This window comes from Balearica regulorum, chromosome 8 (genome assembly GCF_011004875.1).
Source record: "Balearica regulorum gibbericeps isolate bBalReg1 chromosome 8, bBalReg1.pri, whole genome shotgun sequence".
NCBI classification, from domain to species: domain Eukaryota; kingdom Metazoa; phylum Chordata; class Aves; order Gruiformes; family Gruidae; genus Balearica; species Balearica regulorum.
Genome location: NC_046191.1, coordinates 21,432,226 through 21,459,224, shown reverse-complemented (window position 1 = coordinate 21,459,224; position 26,999 = coordinate 21,432,226). Strand labels below are relative to the sequence as shown.

General features: G+C 38.0%; 1 protein-coding gene across 8 annotated transcripts; it reads right to left on the bottom strand.

The window, feature by feature from the left end:
- Positions 1 to 636: 636 nt before the first annotated feature.
- Positions 637 to 25,927, bottom strand: SLC35A3 (solute carrier family 35 member A3). Of its 8 annotated transcripts, none has more exons than XM_075760017.1 (9): positions 25,518 to 25,927; positions 16,419 to 16,539; positions 11,941 to 12,145; positions 10,921 to 11,075; positions 10,716 to 10,838; positions 9,400 to 9,571; positions 5,714 to 5,832; positions 5,068 to 5,201; positions 637 to 2,797 (listed from the first exon to the last, which is right to left on the bottom strand). In XM_075760017.1, the coding sequence occupies exons 3-9, from the start codon at positions 12,125 to 12,127 to the stop codon at positions 2,707 to 2,709; spliced, it is 981 nt and encodes a 326-aa protein (XP_075616132.1). In that variant the 5' UTR covers positions 12,128 to 12,145; positions 16,419 to 16,539; positions 25,518 to 25,927; the 3' UTR covers positions 637 to 2,706. The 8 variants fall into 8 exon arrangements, with proteins under 8 accessions (XP_075616132.1, XP_075616136.1, XP_075616133.1 ...); XM_075760021.1 differs by having other exon boundaries at positions 11,941 to 12,087; XM_075760018.1 differs by having other exon boundaries at positions 25,573 to 25,927.
- Between the last annotated feature and the right edge of the window lie 1,072 nt (positions 25,928 to 26,999).

Genomic DNA, 26,999 nt, shown 5'->3' with positions numbered 1-26,999 from the left:
AATGCAAATTCCCATTTCCTTTACAGCAGCAAGTGTATGAAGAGATCTATCCCTCCACTGGAAAATTTAATGGAGCTGTCAGTTGAAAGCATGGAAGAGTCACTGATCTATGGACAGGAGTTACTGTTCCTTAGTACAGTAGATATATTGTTTTCCAAAGCTGTATGCCGCCCTGTTCAAAAGCAAAGAGCACATGTTCCTGTTCTTTCCTTTCAACTGATGCTTACTGACAAATATTGACAGATGTACCCGAACTATTAAAACTGGGTTATACGCAATGGAATTCCAGCAATGTGGTGGTTATTTGGCCTGTTTGGTCCCTTCCTGTCAAACTGGCTATTGTGTTCCCAACCTGCTGCTTATATTTCTTGGAGAAATTCCTCAAGGAAGTAATCAATTATACTACCTGAACATTTCCACTACTGTGATTCATGAAATTAAAAGTATTATTGTGTAGGCCAAACTCCAATTCAGATATTACTACCAGCACTTCTCAGATCATTTCAGAGTCATGAATTTCCCACTCTACACTAAGCAATGCTGTGAGCCACTGTGCCACACACACATCTCACCTCATGTTGTATTTCAGTGGTGGAATGACTAAATGTAATTTTTCAAAGATTTTGCCACATTGAGTGTTATAGGTAAAAGGTTTAATACTGACATAGAATGCCAATTTAGGGTAATACCACATACACTTTAACTACTGAGTAGCAGATCTCCTGCAATTACAGCATGCTAGGACAGATTCACAGTTCACAAAGCTTAGAAGCCCTTGGCATAACTCTGAAATTTCTTTAACGTCTTGCTCTGATACGATAAACAAACAAGAAGTTGATAATCCATGTCATTGCCAACAGAAGGAAAACACTATTTTTACTTGGCTGATGTAAGCAGAATTTTTCCCTTCCCATTTACAATACTTCATAAAAAAATCTCAGAGCACTCTGACAGAATCTCGTCAACCCACCACTAAAATGTGGAAAAGAGAATGAGGTACTTTGGTAAACATTTTAGAACACCTCTCCCTTCACAACGTCTTCATTAGCAGAAGACAGAAGTGAGAAAGAGCATGAAGGGGGGAAAAAATGGAAATCATAAATTTTTACCACTTGCCATTCTACAAATAAGGGACTACTGATATGTTTTTATATAATATATACCTTCAACAAGTGTAACATGGATAAGAAGTCACTCTACATTAATATCCATTGTCAATCCTGAAAACAAGTGATTTTTAAGACAGCTTTTTTGTTTATTAGTTCTGGCATTTATTTTGTGTGTGTGTGTTTCTGGCTACATGCAAACACTTCAACAAGTGAAGCATTGATAATGATTTAATTGATCTAAGTTCTAATTGCATCTACGTTTCTCTGTGAAGTTTTTTTGGTTTAAAACAGAAGAAAAACATACTTTTATATTTACCTATTGCACAATTTTTCATTTTGTTTCTTATTAAAGTAATTCCACTACTAGACTGAATAGCTCCAGAGAACCCATTTTGGTCCGCAGGCTCAAGGACTCCCCAAACAAAACAATATTAATAACAAAAATAAAAATCTCTAATTAAGCCATTACAGAGAAGTGTACTGAAAAAGCCTTGGAGAGTTCATGAGTAAACAACACTTGTTTAAAAAAACACCTCTGTAATAAGATACAGTACAGTATACAGATGATATACCATAATAGCTCCAGCTGCAGCTGCTACAGACAACAATAATGCATTTAAAATGTTTATTATGGGCTTTTGTTTTTTAATTTGAGGTTAAAAAAACCCCAGAGGATATTTAAAGCATAAAAACTACTTTAAAGATTTACCAAAAAGTTGATTTATAATCAATAAAAAAAAGAATGAACATTACATCTGAGCAAGTGCTCCATCATAACCCTACTCTTAGTAGCAGGTTAGTGCAGTAACCTCTGGCCTGTGTTCACAGAGTTACGGCATCTGTTGGAACACTACAGGCTATCCTGATGAAGGCTAGAGTATCAACGCAGACTTCCATCTTTCACTCTGAATTTCTCCCTTTGTGTACTTAGGTAAGAATGTTAATATTCTTAAAACAGTTTTATATAAGCAACAGAATTATAATATTATAATTTAATAACAGATTCCTGTTATTAAATCTGCCTTCTAAAAATATAAAAATATTTGATATTGTGAAAGCGTCTTTCTTCAATCTTCACAGTTTTAATAAGGAATACCTAATTAGAATCATCAATTTAGAACTACGATGTGTATTCAGCTGATTTCACGTAAATAGACAAATTTAAAAACATATCTATTAAGATTAAATATAGTCAAATTGCAAAAACATAGAATCTGACAATGTTGTCGTGTGCTCTTTCAAAGAGTGCATAGGACATATTTCTGCAGCAGTCAATATGGTAAATTCTTTTGATGCAATCCCAGTCAAGGCTGTAAACATTCCTAATTGCAGTTTCTTGGAAACTTTTTGTTCCTTTCAAGTTTTTATTAGCAAGTTGCACTGGGCACTCCCCTGCCATGTTTTTTTTTCCCCATCAGTTACAGACAGTATCATCATCCACCTTTAACCCCTCTGGCTGTTCAAAACTACTCATGTTTCTTCAACACATTCAGGGTAGTAATCCTTTCCTTGCAATGCACAATGACACTTTCCACATGCCATTGTTAGCAAGGCCCCCAGTGCGTGATCTCGAGAAGCAGGTTGGTGAGGAAGTCTGCTATGCCTTAATGGGATTTCCTGCAGGTTTGGGATCATAACCATATAGGAAAGTAGCTGCTATTACAAGGACGGCTCCGAAGAAAAAGACACTGAATAGAACAGGGATGAAAAAAAAAAGTTAGCTCATTTTAGTTGATGTAATTTTATGTAATACAATCAAAAAAAGGACATTTTTCCTGTAGGAACGCAGAAAGTTATATTTTTCCAATTTATAAGGAACAAAATATTTGCATACATTTATTATAGAAGGATGCAGGAAGAAGTTGAAATAAGAAACTTACACCCACAATGTGTTATTATACCGACACATTCTGAAAATTAAAATTATAGTTTCATGGAACAATTGTCAAAAGTTATCAGACTAATGTTCTCTTTTTTCTTTTGCCTAAAGCTCTGTGCAAAATGCAAGCAGAAGCTAAAGAAGTGCAACTACCGTGGCTACCCAGCCATTTTTAACATCTTACATACATCATGTTGTTGGAGTTGAATCATGTTTGCTTTGAAGTCCAAAGCTTATGTCAAAACAAATTACTGCTGCCCCAAAACCAGTTTGCAAGTCAGTATAATCTAATTTTTGGCAGATACTTAAAGATTTATGTAAGAAAAAGATAATAAAGGCATCTTTTGTACTGTGACACATGGGCCTTTCAAGTTGTTTTGATAGTTATAAGTCTGAAACGAAATATCCAAATCCAACAGACAATCAGTACAAATTTTAGAAAAGAACCTTGTCATAAAGACATGACAATGTTGACAAATTGATCTTCTGAACCAAATGCTAAAAAAACCCTGTGGTGCATGATGTGATAATCCTTTAGAGAATACAGTTAGCCTATTTCTGGACACGATCCATTGCAACACATTCAAGCACTTAAGTACTTTACATCTATTACCCCAACCAAAAAAGTTTGTTGAAGAGAGAGAAAGTTACTCAGTTTCAGTTCAAATAAATTCAGTCAGCATAAGCAAGATTAAGTTTGATTAACTCAAGTTAAACAAGTTTTAATAAATGAGATGGCTTCAAGTTCTCTATATGCTGCTAGTTGGCTTCATCTTATTTATTTACCGCTGTTTCCATTTTTGCCGTGTTTGCAGAAGCTAGTAAGTTACTTATTAATTTTCCATTTGAGCACACATAAATTCTTAAACCACCGTCTACATTTATTTTAATAGGACCAATACAGGCTACTTATAATTTAAGTTCAATGTCTTCCACTTTTTAAGCCTAAATAGTTTTCTACTTCCTTTTTTGACTGGTTAAGCAAACTCCTGCTGATATTGTAAATACTACTTTTAGATAAAAAGACGTTTCTTTATATCAGATATAAAAGTTGTAAATATTATTCAAAATATTTTTACACTATGAGTATGCATAACATATGGAGGAGTGTGGGTCAATTAAAAGCAAGATCCTATTAATACATCTGAAAATTGGAATATTACTTCTACACTCCATATATTAACATGCACTGCCAAGACAAGCACTATTCCAGAACCCATCCACATACAAAACCTGCAGTGCAGAGAGCTACGGAGATCTGATTCACAAAATGTCAGGACACAATGTATTGGGCCTAGAAACATATAGCAAGCATTTTTCTTTCTTGGTTAAGTGTTTTCACTAATGAATATGGTATTGTCTTCAGAAAAAAGCTCTGCTTTTGGGCTTCTAGGTGTCCTTGGGCAACTAATTGCTGTAGTGTAACTTCCATGTGTATGATTGCAATTATCTCTTTTAGAGACTGTTTCGAGATTAGATGAAAACCACTATAAAAAGTTTATCCTCATTATCGTTGCTCAGCCATAACTCATCTTGCAATACGATGACTTGTGGAAGATATGTCCACTTAAGAGGACAAAGAGGAAACAATAGCCAGGCAACCTCTTTGCGAGATCTTACTGGATACAGCCGGCAGGGGGGGAGCCTGGTTCAAAGAGAAGAGCCAAAGGCAGTGCAAGGCAAGCACCGAAACTAGAGGGGACTCTGGCTTCAGCATAAATGCAAAGTAGGAGCCAAACACACTGAGGGAGAACAAGTAAGGAGGAAAAGAAGAGAAAGGGATAGAGAACTAAAACATACAGCCTGCAAGAGAGTGGTTTGTCAAAAGCCAAGATTTGAGATTCAATTATTCCTGATCTGCGTATCTTACTGTATCTTACAGAAAACTTGCCAACTATACTGAAAAAATTAAGTATTAGTTATGGTATGTTATAAAATGAAACTTTTATGTGCAAGTTGTATCTAAACATTCTCAAAGTGTAGCTTGAGGTGTTTTTATTTGCTTTTGCAGTTATATCTGGTAAGCATTAAGTTTTCAACCGTGGTTTTTTTTCAGCATACATGGAAACTAATTCTTACCTTGTAGGGACAAAATCTTGCAGCCAGAAATAGGAGATCAATGTTGACAGTATAATAGAGAGAGAAGTTGCAAATCCCTTTAAAATGTTGTCTGCATATTTTATAACAGCAGCAATCACCAGCCCTCCAAGTGCCTGAAAAATATATTGAAGTTTGGATTTGCAATGTGATAATTCCACTGAGAGCCTCTATTTTAACGTGTGCTCGCTTTGGGAAAAGCTTTTGTCTATGTTTAGGAGCATTACGTTTATTTTATGTTATGGATAGGCACTGTTGAAGATAAATATTGGAGGAGTTCTTCTTTCCCCATTAAAGAAATTGTTGATCGTATTACCACCACTAAATTAGTGGAAATGCTTGTACTATACATTTTTAGTCACAGGAGGAAGGGCATATATATATACACATTTAAAACACTGCGCGATAATTAGTGCTTGCATGCTTTTATATTGCACAATATGTAGTTCATATACTTGCTATATATTTTCCAGTTTTTTATTTAGAGGTTTATTCTAATAGTGATAGATTAAACTTTTAACTATAGAATTCTCAGTAGCCACAATGACACCCTTTAGCTTCCACAGTCTTTTATGGAAGAGTAAATCCCAAGTGCCTTCACAGAAACATGCGATACAACATATCTCACCTGTAGAACAACAACTATCCAAGTAAGTTTATTGTATCCTTGAAAAAATCCATTCTTTGATAGTTGTTCTCCATCATAAATGTATACACCCATCAGTCCAAATATGCTACCAAAAAATCCTGAAAGTACAAGATTGATTTAAAATCTTCAAGTGTAAAACATGGAAATAGGTTCCTTGTCCTCAAGGACTGTTCACATACCATAGAATCATTGAATAGTTTGGGTTGGAAGGGACCTTAAAGAACCTATCTGATTTTAAAACAGGACTGTCACTTGCAATACCACCACATTCAAATGCAATCAGTGTTCAGACAGATATTGTCTTTTAAAAGTTATTTTCCACACTTCTAACAAGTTTTGACTGTTTCCATTAGGACATTCTTATATACTTATCTTCCATTGCTTTATACTGGAATGGGGTGATTTTTGTTTATGGCATATAGCAAAATTCATTTAAACACAATTTCAGTTTTCCTGAAACTAGTCGTGACTGAAGGCTGAAGTCACACTATAACCTGGAGAGAAAAACAGGGAAAACTTTCAGTGGAGGAGATGGTCACTGACATAGCAAGAGCAGGACTTAGCAGTTTGCCAATTCAGACAAGGATCTTGGAAGTGGGATTCTCCTGAATCAGCCTCAAAGCACAATTAACATTTACTAATAGAGACTTAATGTCAAAAGAAGAAATTGAGATGAGATTAAAAAGTTTATAATTTGGTGAGTATAGTGTTGTTCTATCAGATGGGAAACTTTTCCTAATCCCCTCAGGCATGGAAGTAATGCAAGCACCTCCTCTGTGCCTGATGCAGGCTCTAGTCCTGAGCAGGAAAGGGGGAATTTTTTTTTCCATTTCATTTCTGTGAAACGCTGACCTCTATTGTCATCACATTTCTTTGTATCTGAAAAAGGTAGCACTGTTTTCAACAAAATAAACCCTTCTGTTTGACAAGAAATAATTCTTTTTGTAGACATAATAAAAAATTTAAGTTTCATTTGGATTAAACCAATTACTTCTATTTTCCAATTGATCTGCTAAAAAAACCAAAATCAACTATTCATACACCCCTAATATGATACTGGTGTGCATTAAAAATGGAATAAGGACAATTTTTCAAAAATTATTCAAATATATTTTCCAATTTTTTCTACAGTTCTAATAGTTATCTATGGATATGAAAATGAAAACCAGGTTGGAAATATGGGTTTTGCTGTTTGTGCTTTAAGAAAAGCTCTATTTCAAAGCTCTTGCTTATGACCAACTTTCTCCTGAATGATACCATGTCTTAAGCAGGTAATTATATTGCACTTGCAGAAAGGATACACTAATGTATTTTTGAAATTGTGATTTCATGTTTTAAATATTTTCTAAAAGCTGTATCAGGAAATCCTCTATGAAATATGACAAGACTAATTTCATTTTTGAACTGAAAAAAACTTTAACAGTAAACATATTCTGCTGATTTTTGTATTGAGACAAATTAAGCTCACTGACAAAAAAAATAAATAAAAAATGCAGGTGATTTGATTCTCACTATTATCACAGATGTTTATGTCTTCATATGTCACACTCCTAGTTATTTATTACCTTGAACAGTTTGCGTTTTGTCTATTCTGATCTCTTTGTTTTCACAAAGCAATTATTGGAACATTCAGTATATGACCAGGCCGACTATCAAACTAGTGAACTCATTAGTTTTCATACATACTTTTGTGAGCTGTAGAAAAATCTGAAAACGCTTTAAAAGAGATCATTGATTTTTCAACAATTATGAATGTTGAATTGGAAAGTGTTTCAGTTATCTGTATTGCTGCCCAGCAAAGTGCTTTTAGCATGGAAACGGAGAGTAATAATAATCAGCTTTTCTTGGCAATGGATTTTACATTGTAGCTCCATTCAGAGCACCAATCTTACCTTCAATCCGGGATGAAGCCCCAGCTACCCACCCTTCTCTGCCTCCAAAATTCCCTAACATAACCTTTCATGAGGTATTCCCTACACCCTGTTCAAGAAAACTTAGTTTTAATATACACAATTTCAATAAATACTAGCAGATAGTAAGTAAAAGTTTTGATTGCCTTCTCTATCCTCAAGTTTCAAAACATTATGGGCATGTAAAAATACTAAAATATAATGAAAACGCAGTTCTGCATTTTTCACTGAAACCATTTATAATTAAAACACAGCAACAGGAAAATAAAGGAAAACATATTGCTTGTTTGACAAGACATGTTTGACCATACCAGTTTTTGACCAACTCTCTAATGAGAAAAAAAACATAGAATCATAGAATGGTTTAGGTTGGAAGGGACCTTGAAGATCATCTAGTTCCAACCCCCCTGCTGTGGGCAGGGACACCCTCCACTAGACCACGTTGCCCAAAGCCTCATCCAATCTGGCCTTGAACACTTCCAGGGAGGGGGTATCCACAACTTCTCTGGGCAACCTGGTCCAGCGCCTCACCACCCTCACAGTAAACAATTTCTTTCTAACATCTAATCTAAATCAACCCTCCTTCAGCTTAAACCCATTACCCCTTGTCCTGTCACTACACTCCCTGATAAACAGTCCCTCCCCATCTTTCCTGTAGGAAAACCATCATCACAAAAAACCCCAAAACACACCATCTCCTGTTTTTATGGTACTTCATTACATTCTACCAGACTCCGTACACAGCCCTGATCCACTAAATCATCCTCATGATTTAATTCTACACTACTGTGGATTTGATCATGAGTCCACACTAAGGTGCTGGAAAGTTCAAATTCTGCTGAAAGCATTTATTCAAATATCCAATAAATAATTATTGCCTACAGGTGAAGACTAGAGGGATTCCATTAGAGAAAGAAAGGCAACTCCAACAAGAAGTCTTGTTCCTATCGCAAATGGAAGATATTGGTGATGTCCTATTTCTAACCCTATTAACTGGACAAGATTGCTTTGAGGAGAGGGAAAACTCATTTAGGAAAATGGATCAACTCTTCTGCCATTAATATCTAGCGTCTAGAAGACCCAGAACTACTTTGGAAATAGAAGGTATTCTCTTACTGATTGGTGCACAATAGGTAAAGGCATTAAAATAGTTAAGATGAACTGTCCTTTGCATATGCCTCTCTCCAGTGATTGTACAAACAACTAAAACAAACTGACCTTTGTACTGAAATAATAATTCATTACTTCAACTTAATTCACAAAGCAGTTTTTGGTATTAAAAGTGCCAACCTAGAAAAACTGTTTACCCAGACACAAGAGAAAGAAAATGTTCATTTTAAAACATCTCAAAATGTTGACTTAGAAACATATTTTGTTTTAATGTTCCTATATTCTCTAAAAAAAAGTAAAAGTCTTATGAATTAGTCCAAAAGACAATAAATTTTAAACACAGAGGATATACAGATCCTGCATAAGATAACATTCTTTAGAAAATTTTAAATACAAATTCAATCGACAGATTCTGTATAAACTTACAGACATTCTATGAGCAAGTTAAATCAAGAACTAGGTTGAGATCAGAAAGCAACTGCTAGAATTCTATCTAGCAGGGTTTATACTCTTGGTTTTAAAAGTACATTTATGCAGAATACTAAAATGTTGGTGCTATTTTTTATTTTTATATATATACTTTGCACATTTATCTTAATTCTTCAGAATGCAGTATCTCTAAGAGATGACTAAAAGTAAACTTACCAAGCTGAATGTTTCTGATCCACACAGACTGTTTAGTTTCCTTTAAAATTTTCTCAAAATAAACCCCAGCAAATCCACTAGAAAAGCATGCTATAAGAACTGCGATCAGGCCTACAAACTGAGATCCTGCTGAATGTTCCTTAGCAGCTGTTGCTTGAGAGTCTGAAGGCCACTGGATGTAAAAACAGTTACACAAAATTCACTGATAAAATCAAGTCATGAGCATCTAAAATGCAAATTTGTTTTCTAGCAACACTAACAGTTACTAAATACATTCACATGCTTGTAAAGTTTCATATTTTGCAACATAAATAATTTTAAAGGGCTGCAAAGCCATAATTTTTCTTTCTACATATTTGTAAGGAGTAAAATTGTGCCTGAACTGGGACAATATCCATCAATTTAAACAGGTCCAGGATTTATGATTTATAAACCGGAACTGTTCCTGAATCCCAGCATGACTTATCACAGTCATTCAGAGTCAGCAACTTTTGCCACCTGACAGTTACCTTACAAATATCAGCACAATTACAAAACCACTTACACCAGAACTCTTTAGGATGGGATGAGTTGTCTTTTGCATGTGCCTCCTTCAGTGATTATGCAGATGACTAAAACAAGCTGAAATTTATGAAGCTAAATCCCACAATAAATCTAATGCTTACAGAATAAAATACAATGTTATAGATAAAAACATACTGAAGAGTCTGTTACCATCAGAATGTTTTGTTATAATTTTTAATTATTAAATTTGAAAATTCCATAAAATTTAATCTTCAGGTTTTTTTTTCAAATCCTTAAGTTTTAAAATAAAAATTTCTAGGATATGCTAAAATCTGCTAGAAATTCTTAGAATAGTCTTTTATCCCATGATCCTGCCCTTTGAAAACTACAAACTGTACCTGCACTATGTAGAACAGAGGCCAAGTTTGCCTCTTGAAAAAGTTCAAGTAAATTTGCCATCCTGAAACTGTATCTCAAGGTGAGCAGCAGGATGTGCTGGCACAGATGATCTGTGAATCTCTAATGTCTGAAGAAGTGCGCTAATAAATACTGCTATCACTGTTATTTGTAAGTTGCTCCAAAGGCCCTGTCAGATTCTATGGTAGAGCACTGGGACACAAAAGAGATGTTATCTTCTGCCTTTGAACCATTGCAGGTGTCCTCTAGCCCTAGCTGGTTGTGATTTGTAGCTCCTGACCATGCTCTGGTGCACATGTGCAGCTGGTAGAATCAGAAATCTGTATAATCAGTACAGAAATCCATGTTCCTTGAATAAACACATTAAATAAACACAACTACCTGTTAATATTTACCTGCACAAATGCCACTCCTGTCATCAATATTACTAATGAAAGCCACTGGTATACACCCAATTTCTTGCTCAACATGGACACAGAAAACAATGCTGTGGTAAGAATTTTCAGTTGATACGTAACCTGGAACGACCCAGAAACAGTTATTACCACATAATTCATGGGGTTTTTTTGAAACTTACAGAGAAATCCAAATGTACAATACCTGGTACGTGGCTGCATCTAGGTTTGACAATGCTACATACAGCAAGTTATTCTGAAGAGTATAAATTCCTGAAGGAATAGCAAGTTTAAGAGTTTCCATGGGTTTGTTAAGGATTTCATCATGTAGCACTCTGTTGAGAGTCCGTAAATTGCACTCTACCGAAAAAACAATAAAAGAAATAGACATTCACTAAAAGGAGAGAGAAAAAAAGAAAAAAAGAGATAGCAATATTCTGTTCTCAAAGATTGTTGCCCCTTTTTTATAGGCATTAAGACTTCAAAATACTATGTATCTTTAACTTTCATAAGCCTCATATATGTAAGAAAAAAAGGTTGCAAAATGTCTTCATACAGCCTGGAATATCAGAACTAGAACAATTATTCAAAATACTTTAAGTAAAACTTAGTGAAACCATATCAATATTTGAAGATGATACATTAAAATGTCACCTAAAAGGTGCACATTTAGGAGCCTACAGAGTCATCAATTTTTATGCATATACAATGATATTTTTAAGCTCCTGGAGATCAAATAGGAACCAAATGAATTCAATATAAAATGTCCAAAATAAGAACTAGAGTAAATCTGGATATACTTTTTTTGAGCTTAAAACTGTGCTTCTTCCTGTAGTAATGAAATTGCTTCCTTCCTTCTGCTCTGCTGTTTATTACAGGCTTCATATTTTGGACACACTTAAAGCTTTTAATTTTTTCCTACTTCTACGTACTAATTTCTTAAAATGTCCAAGCAAACACCAGTTTCAAGCTGTTAGTAGAAAATTTATTCTTGCACTCCTCAGTATTCATATGCTTTACAGAGAATGCTCTTCAGCAAATATACATAGTATCTTGTATCATGTGTCAAGGAGTGAAGTATGATTAGTGTCCTTCCAAGACTACTTCTTACATGAGAAGGGAAATGTTTTGTTGTATGCCTGTACTCACACGGCTGCTTTGCAGTTGCCACTGCAATACAGCATATTGATTAGGAAAATTACTTGGTGCAAAATTTGACACATACTGCTGTCTTTGTAGACCAATAGAACACAGGCCAAAATCTTCAGAAGTTCAGCAATAACTACTGCAGTAGAGGATAAGTAACGAGGTCCTTCTTCTTTCAGCGTCCGAGAATAACGCATCGTCAAGACTAAACTTGTGGTCTGAAAAACTAGGATGCCCAAGGAAAGATATTTTAAATTGGTAGACATTTTTTCACTTTTTTCTTCCTGAAACAGAAAAAAACACAAACAAACCCAGGCTTAAAAGGTAATATTGCAGATAGATGTTTCCCTTAGGAATCAGCATATTAAAAAAGTTATCCAGAGAGTTCAGCCAAAGAAAAACAACAAACCTAATCTGATATTTGAAAAGAAAAAGGAGATTGGCACTTTAAAAATGTTTTTCAAACACATGATTACCAAAGGGGAAGCATATGAGAATATTAGGAGAAGTGATAACTAATAGAGAAAGGAAATATTTCTTATCTGTAATAACAATAAAGTAAAAGAAGGACTACTAACTAACTGACAATTAGCTTTCCAATAACTGTTTTCACAAAAGAGATCTCCCAAGTTAAATCAATCATGGATTTCTTTATGTAGGTGAAGGCTCAGAAGGTATTTTCAAAGTGAAAAAGCCCCACACTGTGGCACTGCAGAATACCCAGTACCCCTGCTGCAATGAGCTATTCCCAGAATGAAAAGATCCTTCTCATTCTTCCACCTCAAAAGTTTTTCGGGTTGCAGTCTCTGCCTCGCCACATGACACAGTGCCAGCATAAGACAGGTTAAGGGTTGGGCTACTTTAAATGAAAATGAGAGGTATGCCTGGTGCTGAAGGAAAAGGAGAGTTGTGGGAAAGCAGGGTTGGATAGGAAGATGTGGGATGGAGGAGCTGCAGAGGAGACAGCACTAAACCTGTCCTGCTGATTATCCTGTTCAGAAAAAATTAGTTGAATATAGATGACGAGGTGCACCTACTTTCTCATACTGTACTGACTACCACACACCTTAATTTAGTAAAGCTGTATCATCCTCACCTCTGCCATGAACTTTCACCAAGCTGATGTGGTTTTCTTTGCCCTTTGTCACCAAATAAAGCATTAATGTATTACAGGAGACTAACAGAAAGCAATTGTCATTTTGCAAGCACAATAAATTACAGGGAAACTTAACAATGCATCACTGCTATTCAGAATATTATATAATTTTCTGCTATTCTTCATATTAAGTATGAAGAATTTCCATATGTACAGAAATTAATGCTTTCTATAAAAAAATAACTACTGCCTTCACTGCCCACATATTCAAAAAACAGAGCAGTGTTTTATGATGCCAAAGTAAAACCAAATCAGTAATTAAAAGTTAACAAATATGTTTTCAAGTAAAAGAAAAACAGTAACAAGACAATGAATGCAGTTCTCACTTTTAGAAGTCCAGAGATAGCATAACCAGTACTTATTGGAAGCACATGTCAGAGCTGTCCCTATACATGTTTCACACCTACAGGTACACAAGTTTTGACTCATTAACTATCTAGTTTTGTACACACTGCTGAAGAATGTGCTGGTACCTCTAAATATTTCTAGCTGAAACTGAAGCTGTTGCTTCTGTTCAAATCTTTCTGAAAGCCAGTTTCACCATAAAACAAAGTAAGGTCAAGGGACCTCCACAGGAGATCTAGACTTTAGAAATAAAATGGCACAATGGGTGCCATCAGATCCCAAACGATGTGATCAAGAAAATAGCAGCTATGTCTCTGCTGACTAGCCAAAAGGAAACACGACCTTTCTTAGGTGTTATGGGTTTTTGGAGGATGCATATTCCAAATTACATTATTCCAAATTGTAGATCCTATCAGGTGACCTGGAGGCCCTGAGCAATGCAAGCCTTTGAACAAATTAAACAGGAAATAGTCCATGTGGTGACCCTTGGGCCAGCCCAGGCAGGACAAGATGTAAAAAATATGCTCTACACTGCAGCCGGGGAGAATGGCCCTGCCTGAAGTTTCTGGCAGAAAGCACCAGACTCAAGGTTGACCTCTGGGGTTTTGGAGTCGGGGATACAGAGGATCCGAGGCCCGTTACACTCCAACTGAATAAGAGATATTGGCAGCATATGAAGGTGTTTTAGCTGCTTCAGAGGTGATTGGTACTAAAGCACAGCTCCTCCTGGCGCCCTGACTGCCGGTAGGCTGGATGTTCATAGGGACAGTCCCCTCTACACATCATACAACTGATGCTACGTGGAGTAAGTGGGCAGCACTGATCATACAGTGGGCTTGAATAGGAAACCTCAGTCACCCAGGAGTTCTGGAAGTGGTCACGGACTGCTTGGTGGGCCCATGACACCTCAGGCCATCAAGGAAGAGATGCAACATATAGATGGGCTCATGATCAAGGGGTGGACTTGACCACGGACATTATTGTGCAGGTTATCCATGAATGTGAAACGTGTTGCAATCAAGCAAGCCAAGCGGTAAAAGCCTCAGTGGTATGGAGGACAATGGCTGAAATATAAATATGAGGAGGCCTAGCAGATTGATTATACCACAGTCCCACAAATCCGCCAAGGCAAGCAACATGTGCTTACAATGCTAGAAGCAAACACTAGATGGCTGGAAACATATCCCATGCTCTAAGCCACCGCCTGGAACACTATCCCAGGCCTTGAAAAACAAGTCTTGTGATCACATGGCACCCTAGAAAGAATTGAGTCAGACAATGGGACTCCTTTCCAAAACAACCTCATGCACACCTGGGCCAAAGAGCATGGCATTGAGTGGGTGTATCACATCCCCTATCATGCACCAGCCTCTGGGAAAATCGAATGATACAATGGACTGTTAAAGACTCCACTGAGAGCAATGGGTGGTGGGGCCCTCAAATATTGGAATATACATGTAGCAAAGGCCACCTGGTTAGTTAACACTGGGGGGGCTACCAGTTGAGCTGGCCCTGCCCAGTCAAAACTTCCACGTACTATCGAAAGGGATAAAGTCCCTGTAGTGCACATGAAGAATATGTTGGGGAAGACTGTCGGGGTTACCCTTGCTTCAGGCAAAGGAAAACCCATCCGTGGGATTGCTTTTGCTCAAGGACCTAGGTGCACTCAGTGGGTGATGCAGAAGGATGCAGAAGTCTAATGTATAACTCAAGGGGATTTGATTTTGTCTGAGAATAGTAAATAAATCAAATTGTATGATGATAATTGCTAAATAACCCTGCCATTGTATGTCATAACTACCACAATTGCTATATGCTGTATTAATGGTATCACAGTAAGAATCGCTCAAATTAATGAAGATGAACTTTGATGAAACCAAGCAAAGTGTAGCAATGATGGAACTAGAACTGGCTTCAGCTACTGGCACCCAGCAACTTCCTCAAAATTGACATCTTCAACCGGCAGACCATGAGCATGGACTGTGCCAGACACACCAGCCACGAGCTCTGAATGCAGCGTGTAACAATCCAACAGCACACACCAGCTCTCCTGCCCTGAAAGGCTGTTATGACAGATGGAGCCCAAAGTCAAGGACGAAATGAATTCAATGGACATTTTAGAGGGATGGCCCATAGACTAAGGGAATGATAACTGCATGTGTGTGTATATATATCTATATCTGTATCTATATATATCTCAAAGACAGGGAAAGTGTAGGATCTGGGCATGATGTAGATGGTATAGAATAAGAGGTGGATAATGTCCTGGTTTTTGGCTGGGATATACTTAATTTTCACAAGAAGCTGGGAGGGGACACAGCCAGGACAGCTGACCCGAACTTCCCAAAGTGGTATTCCTTACTGTATGACATCATGCTCAATATATAAAGGGGGGTGGCTGGGGAGGAGGGGTTGCTGCTCAGGAACAAGCTGGGCATCGGGTTTTGGTGCGGTAAGCAAATTGCATCGTGTATTATCTGCTTTGTATATTCTTTTATAAGTACTGTTGTTGTTTTCCTCTTCCTTTGCTGTCCTAGTAAACTGTCCTTATCTGAACTCACAAGTTTTACCTTTTTCTTCCAATTCTCCTCCCCATCCCACCTGGGGGGGTGAGTGAACAGCTGTGCGGTGCTCAGCTGCTGGCTGGGGCTAAACCACGACAGAATAGATTTGCTATAGCTGAGAACAAGGAGGAGAAACAGAAGAAGAGTTCCCATGAAGGGATAAAGAGGGGACATGCAAGGGCAGAGATCATACTCTCTGGAGAAACATCAACAGTATGGAGAAGACAGGGGGTAAAAAAGGAAAAGCAAAAAAAAAAAAAAAAATCCACTGAGAGAAAATACAGAACTGAACTTCATTAAAAGGTCTACCTATGCTACTAGAGAAAACTAACATTGCAAAATGTGCATTTATGTGAGACAACTTGCACAAACACTTTCTTCCACCTTTTCTATCTACCTCATATTTTAGTATTGACACCTGACAATCTAGAAACACGAAGAGCAATATATGGTTAAGATGAACCACACTAAATTTCATGAAAGCACACTTACAGATAAATAAGTTTTTAAACTTTTTTGTTTTCAGTTTTCAAAATGCTTCTGAACAAAATACAGATAATGGGAAACACACATCTCTCCTGAACTTGGACCCAAATTTCTGCATTCTGTGAGCCTGTGAAATGATAAAGGGTTTTACAAATGTTCAAAATTCTCAGAGATCAATTCCTTAACCTTCAAAATAGATCACAATATAAAAAAAAAAAAAATGTTCACCTGATTTTCTTGCTGAAATACAACCATCTATTTACTAAGTAGCTTAAAATGTAATTTTAAATCACTAATACCTTGTTTATGAGCAAGTATCAAAGCATTCAGCATGAAAACATACCAGCAAGCAAAATGGTTAATAAGCCCATCAGCAAAGCCATAAGGAATACATACCACAATATTATCTTGAACTACAGCCTTGTCTTCATTAGTAATCATGATAAAAAAGGTAACTTTCCCCAGACAACGTGTCTCAAAAAGGAGCCAGAAGCAGAAAACATTTCTTGACCGTAATTCACTAAATCAGTTTCAGTTTCCAAAACTCACACAAAATGGACTTTAAGTGTCCAGTGTGATAGCTGAAATACAGATATTTGTTAAAAGTTGCTCTATCAGTGGTAAGCAAGGTAAGCAAGACAGGCTCGTAGAGGAGTGTGAGGTTTCATGATCTACTTACAAATAATTGGTTCACAGAGCAGGAACTACAGAGTCCTGAAACTGACGTATACTAATAAAATATCCACCCTCTACTGAGCATACATAGTATCTTATCAGCTCTCTTGATTCGTCTTCTTTTCTTTTAAAAGAGCTGCATATCAGTTCGTAGAACTCTGTGCAAACTGGGGACTGGATCCAGAAAAGAAGCCAAATACTGAACTTCAAACAGTTGAACTGTCTTTAACTGCAGTTTCACAGCAGGCTTCCAAAGGTGTAATTGATCTCTTGTAGCCATGAGCTCCTACTACCCTCACTGCAACAGATTGTTGCAGTGAATTATTGTCTTCAGTAATGAACCATTGCCTTCAGTAACAGCACACACTTCGATTGTCTTAAACCTATAAGGAAATGAAGTCCCTAATGCATTTCCTGTACCGTGTTACAACCAGGCTTAGATTTCTCACTGGGTTTTGGACTACTCAGTACTCTGTAGGATGCATCTGCTCCAAAAATCAGATTTGGGTTTGCTAATTGAAAGACTGGACATTAACTCAGTGACTTTTGAACTGTATCTTACAGTGAGAGGTGCTACCTACCTGCAACTCATTGACTGTAATGTAGCCTGTCACATCTGTTAACTCAGTGATTTAGGGTCATTATTCTTTTCTTTTATTTGTCTAGGTAAAAAAAAAAGTAAAGCACTTCTGTGTAGTTTATTCAGTATACCATGTAGACACACCCTACAGTCAGATATATGGAAGGCAGGGGAAGAGGTTAAAGGCAGGTCTATATGGGAAGTCCATGTGCAGTAAGCTAAGATGATATTTACAGCCATGTAACATTTGACTTTAGTACACAAATGGATAAAATGCAGATGGATACTATGTGAAGAGTTGTTCTCCTTAAAAGTATAAAGGCAGAGGATCCAGGAAAGGTTTTATAGGCTCAGAAAACCAAATAATCTATACAGGAAGTAATACCTTCAGCTCAAAGTATCATACTGTGCAAAGTCTGAAAAATACCTGTGCAAAGGAAGCAGATATTTTTTTAAAGTGGAAAATTCCATATTTCCATTTCATAATATTCATTCAAACAAAATGAATAAATCCCTGACTTACAGATTTTCATCTCCTCTAATAATTTCTCCACCACAGACTAGAATTTCATATTTTACATTTTATTTTTATATTGTCCCTATACTTTCCCTCCTAAAATACTGCTAAATTCTAATATTTGCAGATGAAATACATTAGGCCAAAAAAACCATAATCAATTTGACTCAATGAACAGTAAACATACTACTTTTTTTTTCTCTCTCTATTCATTCTGAACAAAACTCACTAATATCAATTAGGGTTTACTACATGAGCAACAAAAAGATTACAGGACTTTTCTTAATGTTAATATTTTGTCTTTTAAAGATCTGATGGTATAAACTTTTCAGCTTCTCAGCTGCTAAATATCTACAGTAACAGAATCTTGTGCAAAATTAAGGATTAGTTTATGAATTTATCCTTTTCTTGAGTTCGTAGGAGGTTTCAAAAATCTGACAAAATTACTTAATTTGAGGTTTCTAAAACACTAAAAAAAGAGAACTCTAGAAGGAAACATGATTCATTTATTTTAAATACTCTTTAGTTAAACTCAGAGATTAGAGACTGTCTTGATACATTTTCCAGTGCAAGAACAAAAGAGCAGGGGCAACTCCACAGATCCAGGCACTCCCAAAACTTCACACCATGCTGATACAAATATATTAACATAAAGTGAGCACAGAACTGTTAAGACTCAACTTTGCCTAACATCAAGAATCTAGTTGATTAGCATGTTTCAGACTCATTGAAATTTTAAGGTTGGGGTGCCTTACATTTTCACATATTATTTTATAAATAAAAAATGCACAAATGATCCAGGTTCCATTTAGTTGACTGTGCATTTCTTCCACATCATTACATTGAAAGATTTTTCAGTATCCCAAACTATCCAGTATTCTGCATTATATTTCATTAACTCAGCCTGAATTACTAAGAATGCTTTTCTTCTAGTCACTGCTGCTGGCTCACTTTTTATTATATGCATTAAATTTAATTTTCCTTAAAATTTCCAAAACTTCAAGAGGATATCAGAGAAAATTTGAAAAAAAAAAAAAAAGAAATCAGCATCAAAAAAACCCCCAAGCACCCAACACTATCTCAGGAAGTAGCTAACACACAAAAAAGCAATTAACAATGAATTCCAGTAAGTAACATAACAAAAAAGCAGGTTAAATTCACAGATTAAAATAACAACTTGTTCTCTGTCGAATGACCAAGCAATCCACAGTAAAAGCCATGCATGCAATTACTTTGTATTTTAACTACCAGGCAACAGATGTGACAGGCTATATTACAGGCAATGACTTGCAGGTACTTTGCATCTCTCACTGTAAGACACAATTAAAAAGTCACTTAAAATAGTTTCAAGGTACCTATGGTCATGATGTCTATAAATCAAGATCCATTTATCACTTACCACTGACACATCTTTAGAACAAGTCCATACAGATAAAATGAGAGGAATTCATGACAGAGGACAGGTAAAATGTACCTCTGGGTTAGGCTCCCATCCTGCAATTTGCACCTCACTAGCAGAGCACAGGATTCTATGTAGGTACAAAAGCAAAGGCCTTCCTAGGTGATGGCCTAGGGATGCACTATATCGAAAACAACCGTATACAGAGTAACAGAAAATGCTGAAATGAGGCCTTTTCAACAGGCTAGAGAGTTGATGTTTGTATTATTTTCTACCAATTTTCCAAAAGGTTTGACATGAAAATAACTTCTACTGGTAACTACTTCACTCCTCCCTACTTTGTCACTAGGAAAGTTAAATTTTAAGAAAAATAAATTACTAACTACTATTATGCTTCCAATCTTCACAGTGATGGCATTACGTGAATTACATTCCTTCCAGACTAGTTATGGAATGTTTTCACTGCAAACTGTCTTTTAGAGTAAAAAGCCAAGTTACAGGAGTTATTGCTATTGGTAGTTCTTATTCCATTTTACAATTAATGAGTTTAAGACTGCATAACCAAAAGGCACTTACACATTAGTTAAAATACAAAGCCAAACAGATGCAGACAATTAGCCTCTTAAAACTGCAAAGGGCAAAGTTTAAGTTTTGTGTCCCAGTACACCAAGTTCTGTGTCTGGGATCTGCCAGAAAATAAACACTGATTGAGGCTGCCTTAATGAAGGAAAAACAGAGTGGAAAGTAAAGTACACTATTTCATTCCAGTGAAACAGGTACGGACACACTTCCTGAGCATTTGCTTTGAAATCAAGATAGCAGATTAAAGAAACAGGATTGTGTTCTCATATTTCTCAAATAAAAGGCAAGCCCAGTGCTGGTGCTACACCTATACAAATATAACAAGCTGGCAACGGCAAGGAAAAGCACAATTGGAAGGTGGAGCAAGAGCTAGCTCACAGAACCTGAAGAACCTATTTTTATAAGACTTCCTTCTACACTTTTGCAGGTGCATTGCTCTTGATCCCTGTGTTGGATAACACACAACTAACATGCTACTTTCCATCAAACAACTACATTCCTTAGAGGAAAATTCTATTCCATAAATTTTCTTTCTATTGGACTCAGTGTAGCCTTCTTTTTACCAAAGGTATTATCTAATACAACAAATAGTATAGAAATAAATGGAGGGAAGGAACCTCATGAAGTTCAACAAGGCCAAGTGCAAGGTCCTGGACGTGGGTTGGGACAATCCCTAACATCAATGCAGACTGGGGGATGAATGGATTGAGAGCAGCCCTGCAGAGGAGGACTTGGGGGTACTGGTGGATGAAACATTGGGCAGGAATCGGCAATGTGTGCTTGCAGCCCAGAAAGCCAACTGTATCCTGGGCTGCATGAAAAGAAATGTGTCCAGCAGGCTAAGGGAGGTGATTGTCCCCGCCCCCCCGCGCCATCCTCTTGTGAGACCCCACCTGAAGTACTGCATGCAGATCTGGGGACCCCAGCACAAGAAAGGCTGTTAAAGACCCTGTTAAAGCAGGTCCTGAGGAGGGCCACAAAAATGATCAGAGGGCAACAGAGCACCTCACCTGTGAAAAAAGACTAAGAGATTGGGCATTGTTCAAACTGAAGAAGAAAAGGCTCCAGGGAGATCTTACTGCAATATATAAAGGGAACTTTTAAGAAAGAGAGAGAGAGACTTTTTACCAGGGCCTATAGTGTCAGGACAAGGGGCAACAGTTTTAAGTGGAAAGAGGGTAGATTTCAATTGGATATAAGGAAGACATTTTTCATGATGAGGTTAACAAGACACTGGAACAAGTTTCCCAGAGAGGTTGTGGATGCCCTCTCCCTGGAAGTGTTCAAGGCCAGGTTGGATGAGGCTTTGGACAACCTGGTCTAGTGGAGGGTGTCCCTGCCCATGGCAGGGGGGTTGGAACTAGATGGTCTTTAAAGGTCCCTTCTAACCCAAACCATTCTATGATAAATATCCCAGATGGCACTGAGGGTATATAGACTTTCCAAATCTACTAAGTGCTGCTGAACTGGGTTATGAACAAGATTTTACATACATACAAATACTTTCACTGACAAATTTGGACAACTATCATTCAATAACACATTTCTTTCTCCCCCACCCTCCCAAATACGTCATCTTCCACATCTGTAATTTTTTTAACAAACCATAATGTTATAAACATTTCTAATAATCTTAAGCCTTGTATTTCTCACTTTAAGATGTCACTATTTTCCATCTTCCTCATACTTGACACAGGTTTCTTTTCTGTTCGTTCACATAAGCTATCTATACTTGTCAGATGTTCCTTCCCAAATACACAGCACTTTTCAACTAAACCACTGCAAATCACTTCATCATTTTAAAACTTTCCTTGCTTTTTCTTTTGTTTTTCAATTTGTTAATCTTCTTGATTGATACATTATAATGTATATTAAGTACACTATGGAAAAAATAAGCTATGTTTTTCTTAGAGCTTGTATTCTTCTTCAGAAGTGTTATTAAAAGCAAATCCTCTAGCAAGTTTTTTCCTTACTTTTGTAGCAGAAACTGAGTAACAAATTTTTTCTTTCACATGAAGGTTTCCTCCAGGCAGTATTTCCAATTTCTCCATATACATTAAAAAAAAAAAAAAGATAAATCTTAAATGGTGAAAAAAAATTAAAACATCACTGCATTCATGACTGGATTATCAAGCATGACACAGTAGAACACTGATGGATCTTGCTCCTGCAATGTCATCTAGCTCCCTAGCCACAACTGGCTTTTTTAAAATCATGCAGACACTTTTTAGCACTGGCAAGTACATTTATGTGCAGCCCAGTTACATGGTGAATTGTAACTGCTAAAGATCAATCAATGATTTCTTCTCAACTTTGCTCCCAAAACCTAGGCTTTTCCCAAGGATAGCAGAGGCCATATCAGTGATTCACTGGCCTATCAATCAGGAAATTCCATCATTGCCAAGTCTAACAAATGGAATGCAATTGCATACTAACTAATGTCTAATTTCAGACAATGCTATAAATTGCTTGGGACTCAGGTAAGGTTTTCTTACAGGTGGACAGAAAACCCAGCAGAAAGGGAACTTAACATAGCTGAGTTTTTTGATGATGTCACAAAGGTATTTTGTGGGTTTGTTTTTTTTTTTCTTTTGTGGGGGAAAAAAAAAATCACCATTCTAATCTATGCATCAGACAGGAAAAACTGGGCATTGTGAATCTTCAATGCGAAATTTGTAGCTAAATACTCTTTTAAGCCCACCTCCTTTATCCTTTACACCAAACCTAAGAATCCAAAGGTAAGATTTCTTTCATTGATGAATATTAAAAAAAATCACATATTGAGTATAAATATTCAGTGTTCAGAAAATTCAGGCCCTCATTGAGCTAAATGTAACACCAGTTACATTTCTTGTGAGATGAAGACTTCAACTACGTGCACAGTAGTGCAATAGTTTTATATTGACATAACAGACATTAAGCCAAACTCTGCCTGCCAGCATAGAAATTTGATACGACCTGCCTTAACTGCCTCTCTCTTTTTCAAACTGTACATACACTGTGTTCATTGTATAGATCACAGTATAGAGAGATCCTAGTAGTCACACTCAGTTCTCAGTTTTAGTTGAAATGCCCATCCCTTCTCAAGCATACAGGAATGCAACGCCATGAACTGAAGCACTGCCTGAATGGAACTCCTGCAGATGTATCAAGCCAAGAAAGGAGCTTGATTTAAGGTTCTGAAAGAGTGAACACTGAATACAGACAGGATTCAGCTACAGCTTATACTTACGCTATTTCTGAATTACTAATCAAGTCTGGGTGCTCAAGGCAATGCAGCCACCTTCAGCCAAAGTGACCTAGTTTGAGTAGAGTAACACAAACTAGATATGACAGTGAAAATGTATCTGTAGACACTTATTACAGAAAGCTAGTATTTACAAATAAAATTAGACAGCTGAACAGTGTACTGAAGGGGCATGAATATAAGACAAGAAGGTTCAAAAAGCCAGTGGGAAAATCCTGAACTCCTAACCATGTTACATTATTATGCTAGATCCTAAGAGGTACAAATCTTAAGAATCTCTCCTCTGCTCTAGAGATACCCTCTATTGATGTGATCCAGCTGTGCGGCCTCCTGAGGTCCAATGAAGGCACTGAGCTTGTGCAAGCAGCATGCATCTGGGTATGAACTGAAGTAATTAGTGACGAATAAGCCCAGATGGCAATTCAAGAATAATAAGAGAGGAATAACTATATCTAGTAAGCCTGTCCCAAAGATCGAGAATGTATTACCCTCAGTTAATGCTGCCCAATCTAGAACTCTTTTAAACAGACATATGTGATTTTATTTTACTAGGTATCTGGTTCAGAAGATCCCTGCCTTTCTCTTGTTACTGCGAACAGCAGCATAACTAGCATAAGGAATTTGGCTGCGCAGGCAGCCTGTACAATTGTTAAAGACATAGAGTCACTCTAACAATACATTACTCTAAATAAAGCAATTTTGTACTTACTACCACCATAGTCTTTCCCAAAACCAGTATTTTTGCTATGCATTCTACTTCTACAAACCAGGATATCATGCATCCCAAACCAATAGATCCTTATCTCCCAGAACCATAATTTTCAATCACAAGTTCTCACAATGCCCAACAATGTACAAGGGAAACATGAGCTATGGTTTCTAAAGAAAGGTCATTGTAAATCAGTTTCGCCACAACTATCGCCTCCCTCAAACTCAGTCTGCAGCCTCAAAAGAAATTCGATGTTGCTTACTCTTTTATAGAAGAAAAGCATGCATCACAGAGCTAGAGTCTACTCTAGCAAACTGTCTATACAGAGACAGTTTTTGTGGAGCAGGTCCTGTGTACTAACTTAACAGAGAAGAGGTGAACAGGTCAGGCTCAACTCAGTTCACGAACAGTTCAGATGAGTGAAATGCAGTGCCTACGGAGAAAGGCAACCCTACAGATTTTGAGAGAAGCAGTCCATCACCTAATGTTCATTCTAAACCCCATTTTGTCAGACAGCATGTACGTTGTTTGAAAAGCATGGATTGCCTTAGATCACAATCCTCCTGTGTAGAGGCCACTGTGGCAGATTAGCTTCCCACTACAGTACACAGTTTTAGAATGGTTAGTTGTATATGTTCTTTATATCCCAAATAACACATCTCTCCAGTGCAGAAAGCAGTCTCAGTCTTCTCTACCCAATCATTCCTTAAAAATATTTTCTCTGGTATCCAAGTCTTCCTCACTCTCATTTAAAATACAGTTTACAGTATTCAATAAAATTAAACAACTTGGAGTCCTTTTGGTGTTTATCTTTTACCTTCCAGTCTGTTCCATAATATGTATTTTCTTATGATGTTTGTTATCTCTACATCTTCTAGCTTTCTGACTTAACCCATAAGCTTTGTACTGCTAGAACATTTCTTATCTTAAAAACCCAGTATGAAATTGTGATGCCATGAACATATTTATAAAGGGTGTGTTTCTGTGAACTTCACATACAGCACGACATGAAGCATAGTGAGCACGTTCTCAGCAGAGCACCAGCCGCACCTACACCGAGAAGAAACCCAGCCAGTGAGCCACAACCTTAGCAAAGGCACAGCTGCTGACCAGATCTGTATCCCTTCCCAACTTCACAGATAGCTGCTTCACAGCAACTTCACCTTCACCCATCCCCTCCCTCTCTCTTCCCCAGACCGTTCCATTTACAGACATTTCTCTCAGCTCTTTCCCTCCCCTGCCTGCTCCCCACCCCATCCACCAACCCCAAACGTCTCCCCCTCCCACACCAAAGGCCTCCTCAGGCTCCATCCCTCATCCAAAACCCTTGCACCGCTCCCTCCAGGGCAGCCTCACCCGGGCTTTGCCCCTCCCGGTTCCAGCCCAGGCCTCCCACCTGCAGCACCCGGCTGGCGGCCCAGCTCGCCCCTCACTGCCGGCTCAGCTCTCACCAGCCACCCGGTGTTTCCGGGTGCCGCGGTCCCGTCCCGCAAAGGCTCCGGCTGCAGCCGTAGCCCCGCCCGCTCCGTTCCCAGGGCCGCGGCAAGCAGCGCGACCCGCCCGTCACGGGCCCGGGAGCCGCCGCGGTGGGCAGCGAAGCGATAGCCCGCAGGTCTGGGAGTGGCCAGAACGGGTTCTTGTCTGGCGGAGACGGGCAGAGGTTAGCAGCGGCTATAGTGGCGGGAGCCGCTGCATGAGGAGCAGGGGCGCGGAGCAGGAGGGGCCCAGAGCACTGTGAGGCGAATACTGCGGCTGAGGCGGGGTCCCGTTTGAAGCCGGTACAGCCGCCTCCCGCCCTGGGGCCGCCTCGGCGGCAGTTGGGGGGCGGCGCGCGGGGCCGCCGCCACCCCATGCAGCCGCCGCCCAGCGAGGGCTCTGCCGTCACGGGACTGAAAGAAGTCGTTCAGTAGGGGTAGGCTGCAGCACACGACACGAAGGTTTTGTATGAAATCCATGGTAAATTTATTAAAGAAGTGCAAGGCAGGTTAAAATTAAGATACGGACCTCTCAAAGAGAACCTTACTGCATATATTCCAAAAACAAATTGTGCACCAAATTTTGAAGATCATATTTAGGTAAAACTCCTTTATGCTTCAACCACAGCTTCAGATACTTAGGTTGATATAGCGATGGTTGGCAAAGGATAGTGTGTCCTGTGCAGCATATCACACAAGAGACAAAACTGGATGAAATCCTGGCCCCACTGAAGTTGGTAGCAGAACTTGAATGGAAGTAATTTCATTAATTACAGTTGTAAACCATAGGGAGACAAGCATACTACTAAATAAATGTAATTTTAATACTAGGCACGAGTTCAATAAGACATTAATTAGAAGTATGCGTTAGGAGAATGCACTTTGTTAACACCAAACGAGCTTAGCCCACGGCTACCACTGAGGCAGGAGCTGTGGGAGCAGCAGTACAGTACAACAGACACAGCACTGCTAACATGGTGCCAGAGCAATGGTCACTACACAGACGGTGGCTCTGGCAGCTCCAAAAAAAGTTTGCTGTGAGATGAGGAACTGCTCCTGAGCTCAAAAATGGGCCATGGTCTTCCTGTGACCACATTTACTGTACCTGCTTGCAGATAGATGTCAGCATGATTCTTGAAATTAAACTTGCAGATGTATCAGGTATCACAGGTTAGACTAAATACTTCAGAAAAGGAGCCAAGAAACTATCAGTTTTATGAACTTAATTAAATTTCCATTCCTTCCCAAGGGAAAATGCATTGTTTCCCAGTAGCTTTTAGACTATCAGCCTAATCTGGGGTGCATTGCCTCAATACACTTCTCTACAGAACTTTAGGTATTTGGAATCAGTTTGAACAGAGTTCACTATTTCTTTGATCTGAGCTGTTTGGCTTTGCTGATGC

Coding starts and splice junctions, on each gene's coding strand:
- SLC35A3 (XM_075760015.1), bottom strand. CDS start 16,853: ATGATTACTAATGAAGACAAGGCTGTAGTTCAAGATAATATTGTG. Junction 9,572..10,715: donor CAGGAGTGGCATTTGTGCAG/GTAAATATTAAC, acceptor TTTTACATCCAG/TGGCCTTCAGACTCTCAAGC. Junction 5,202..5,713: donor GGATAGTTGTTGTTCTACAG/GTGAGATATGTT, acceptor TATATTTTTCAG/GCACTTGGAGGGCTGGTGAT.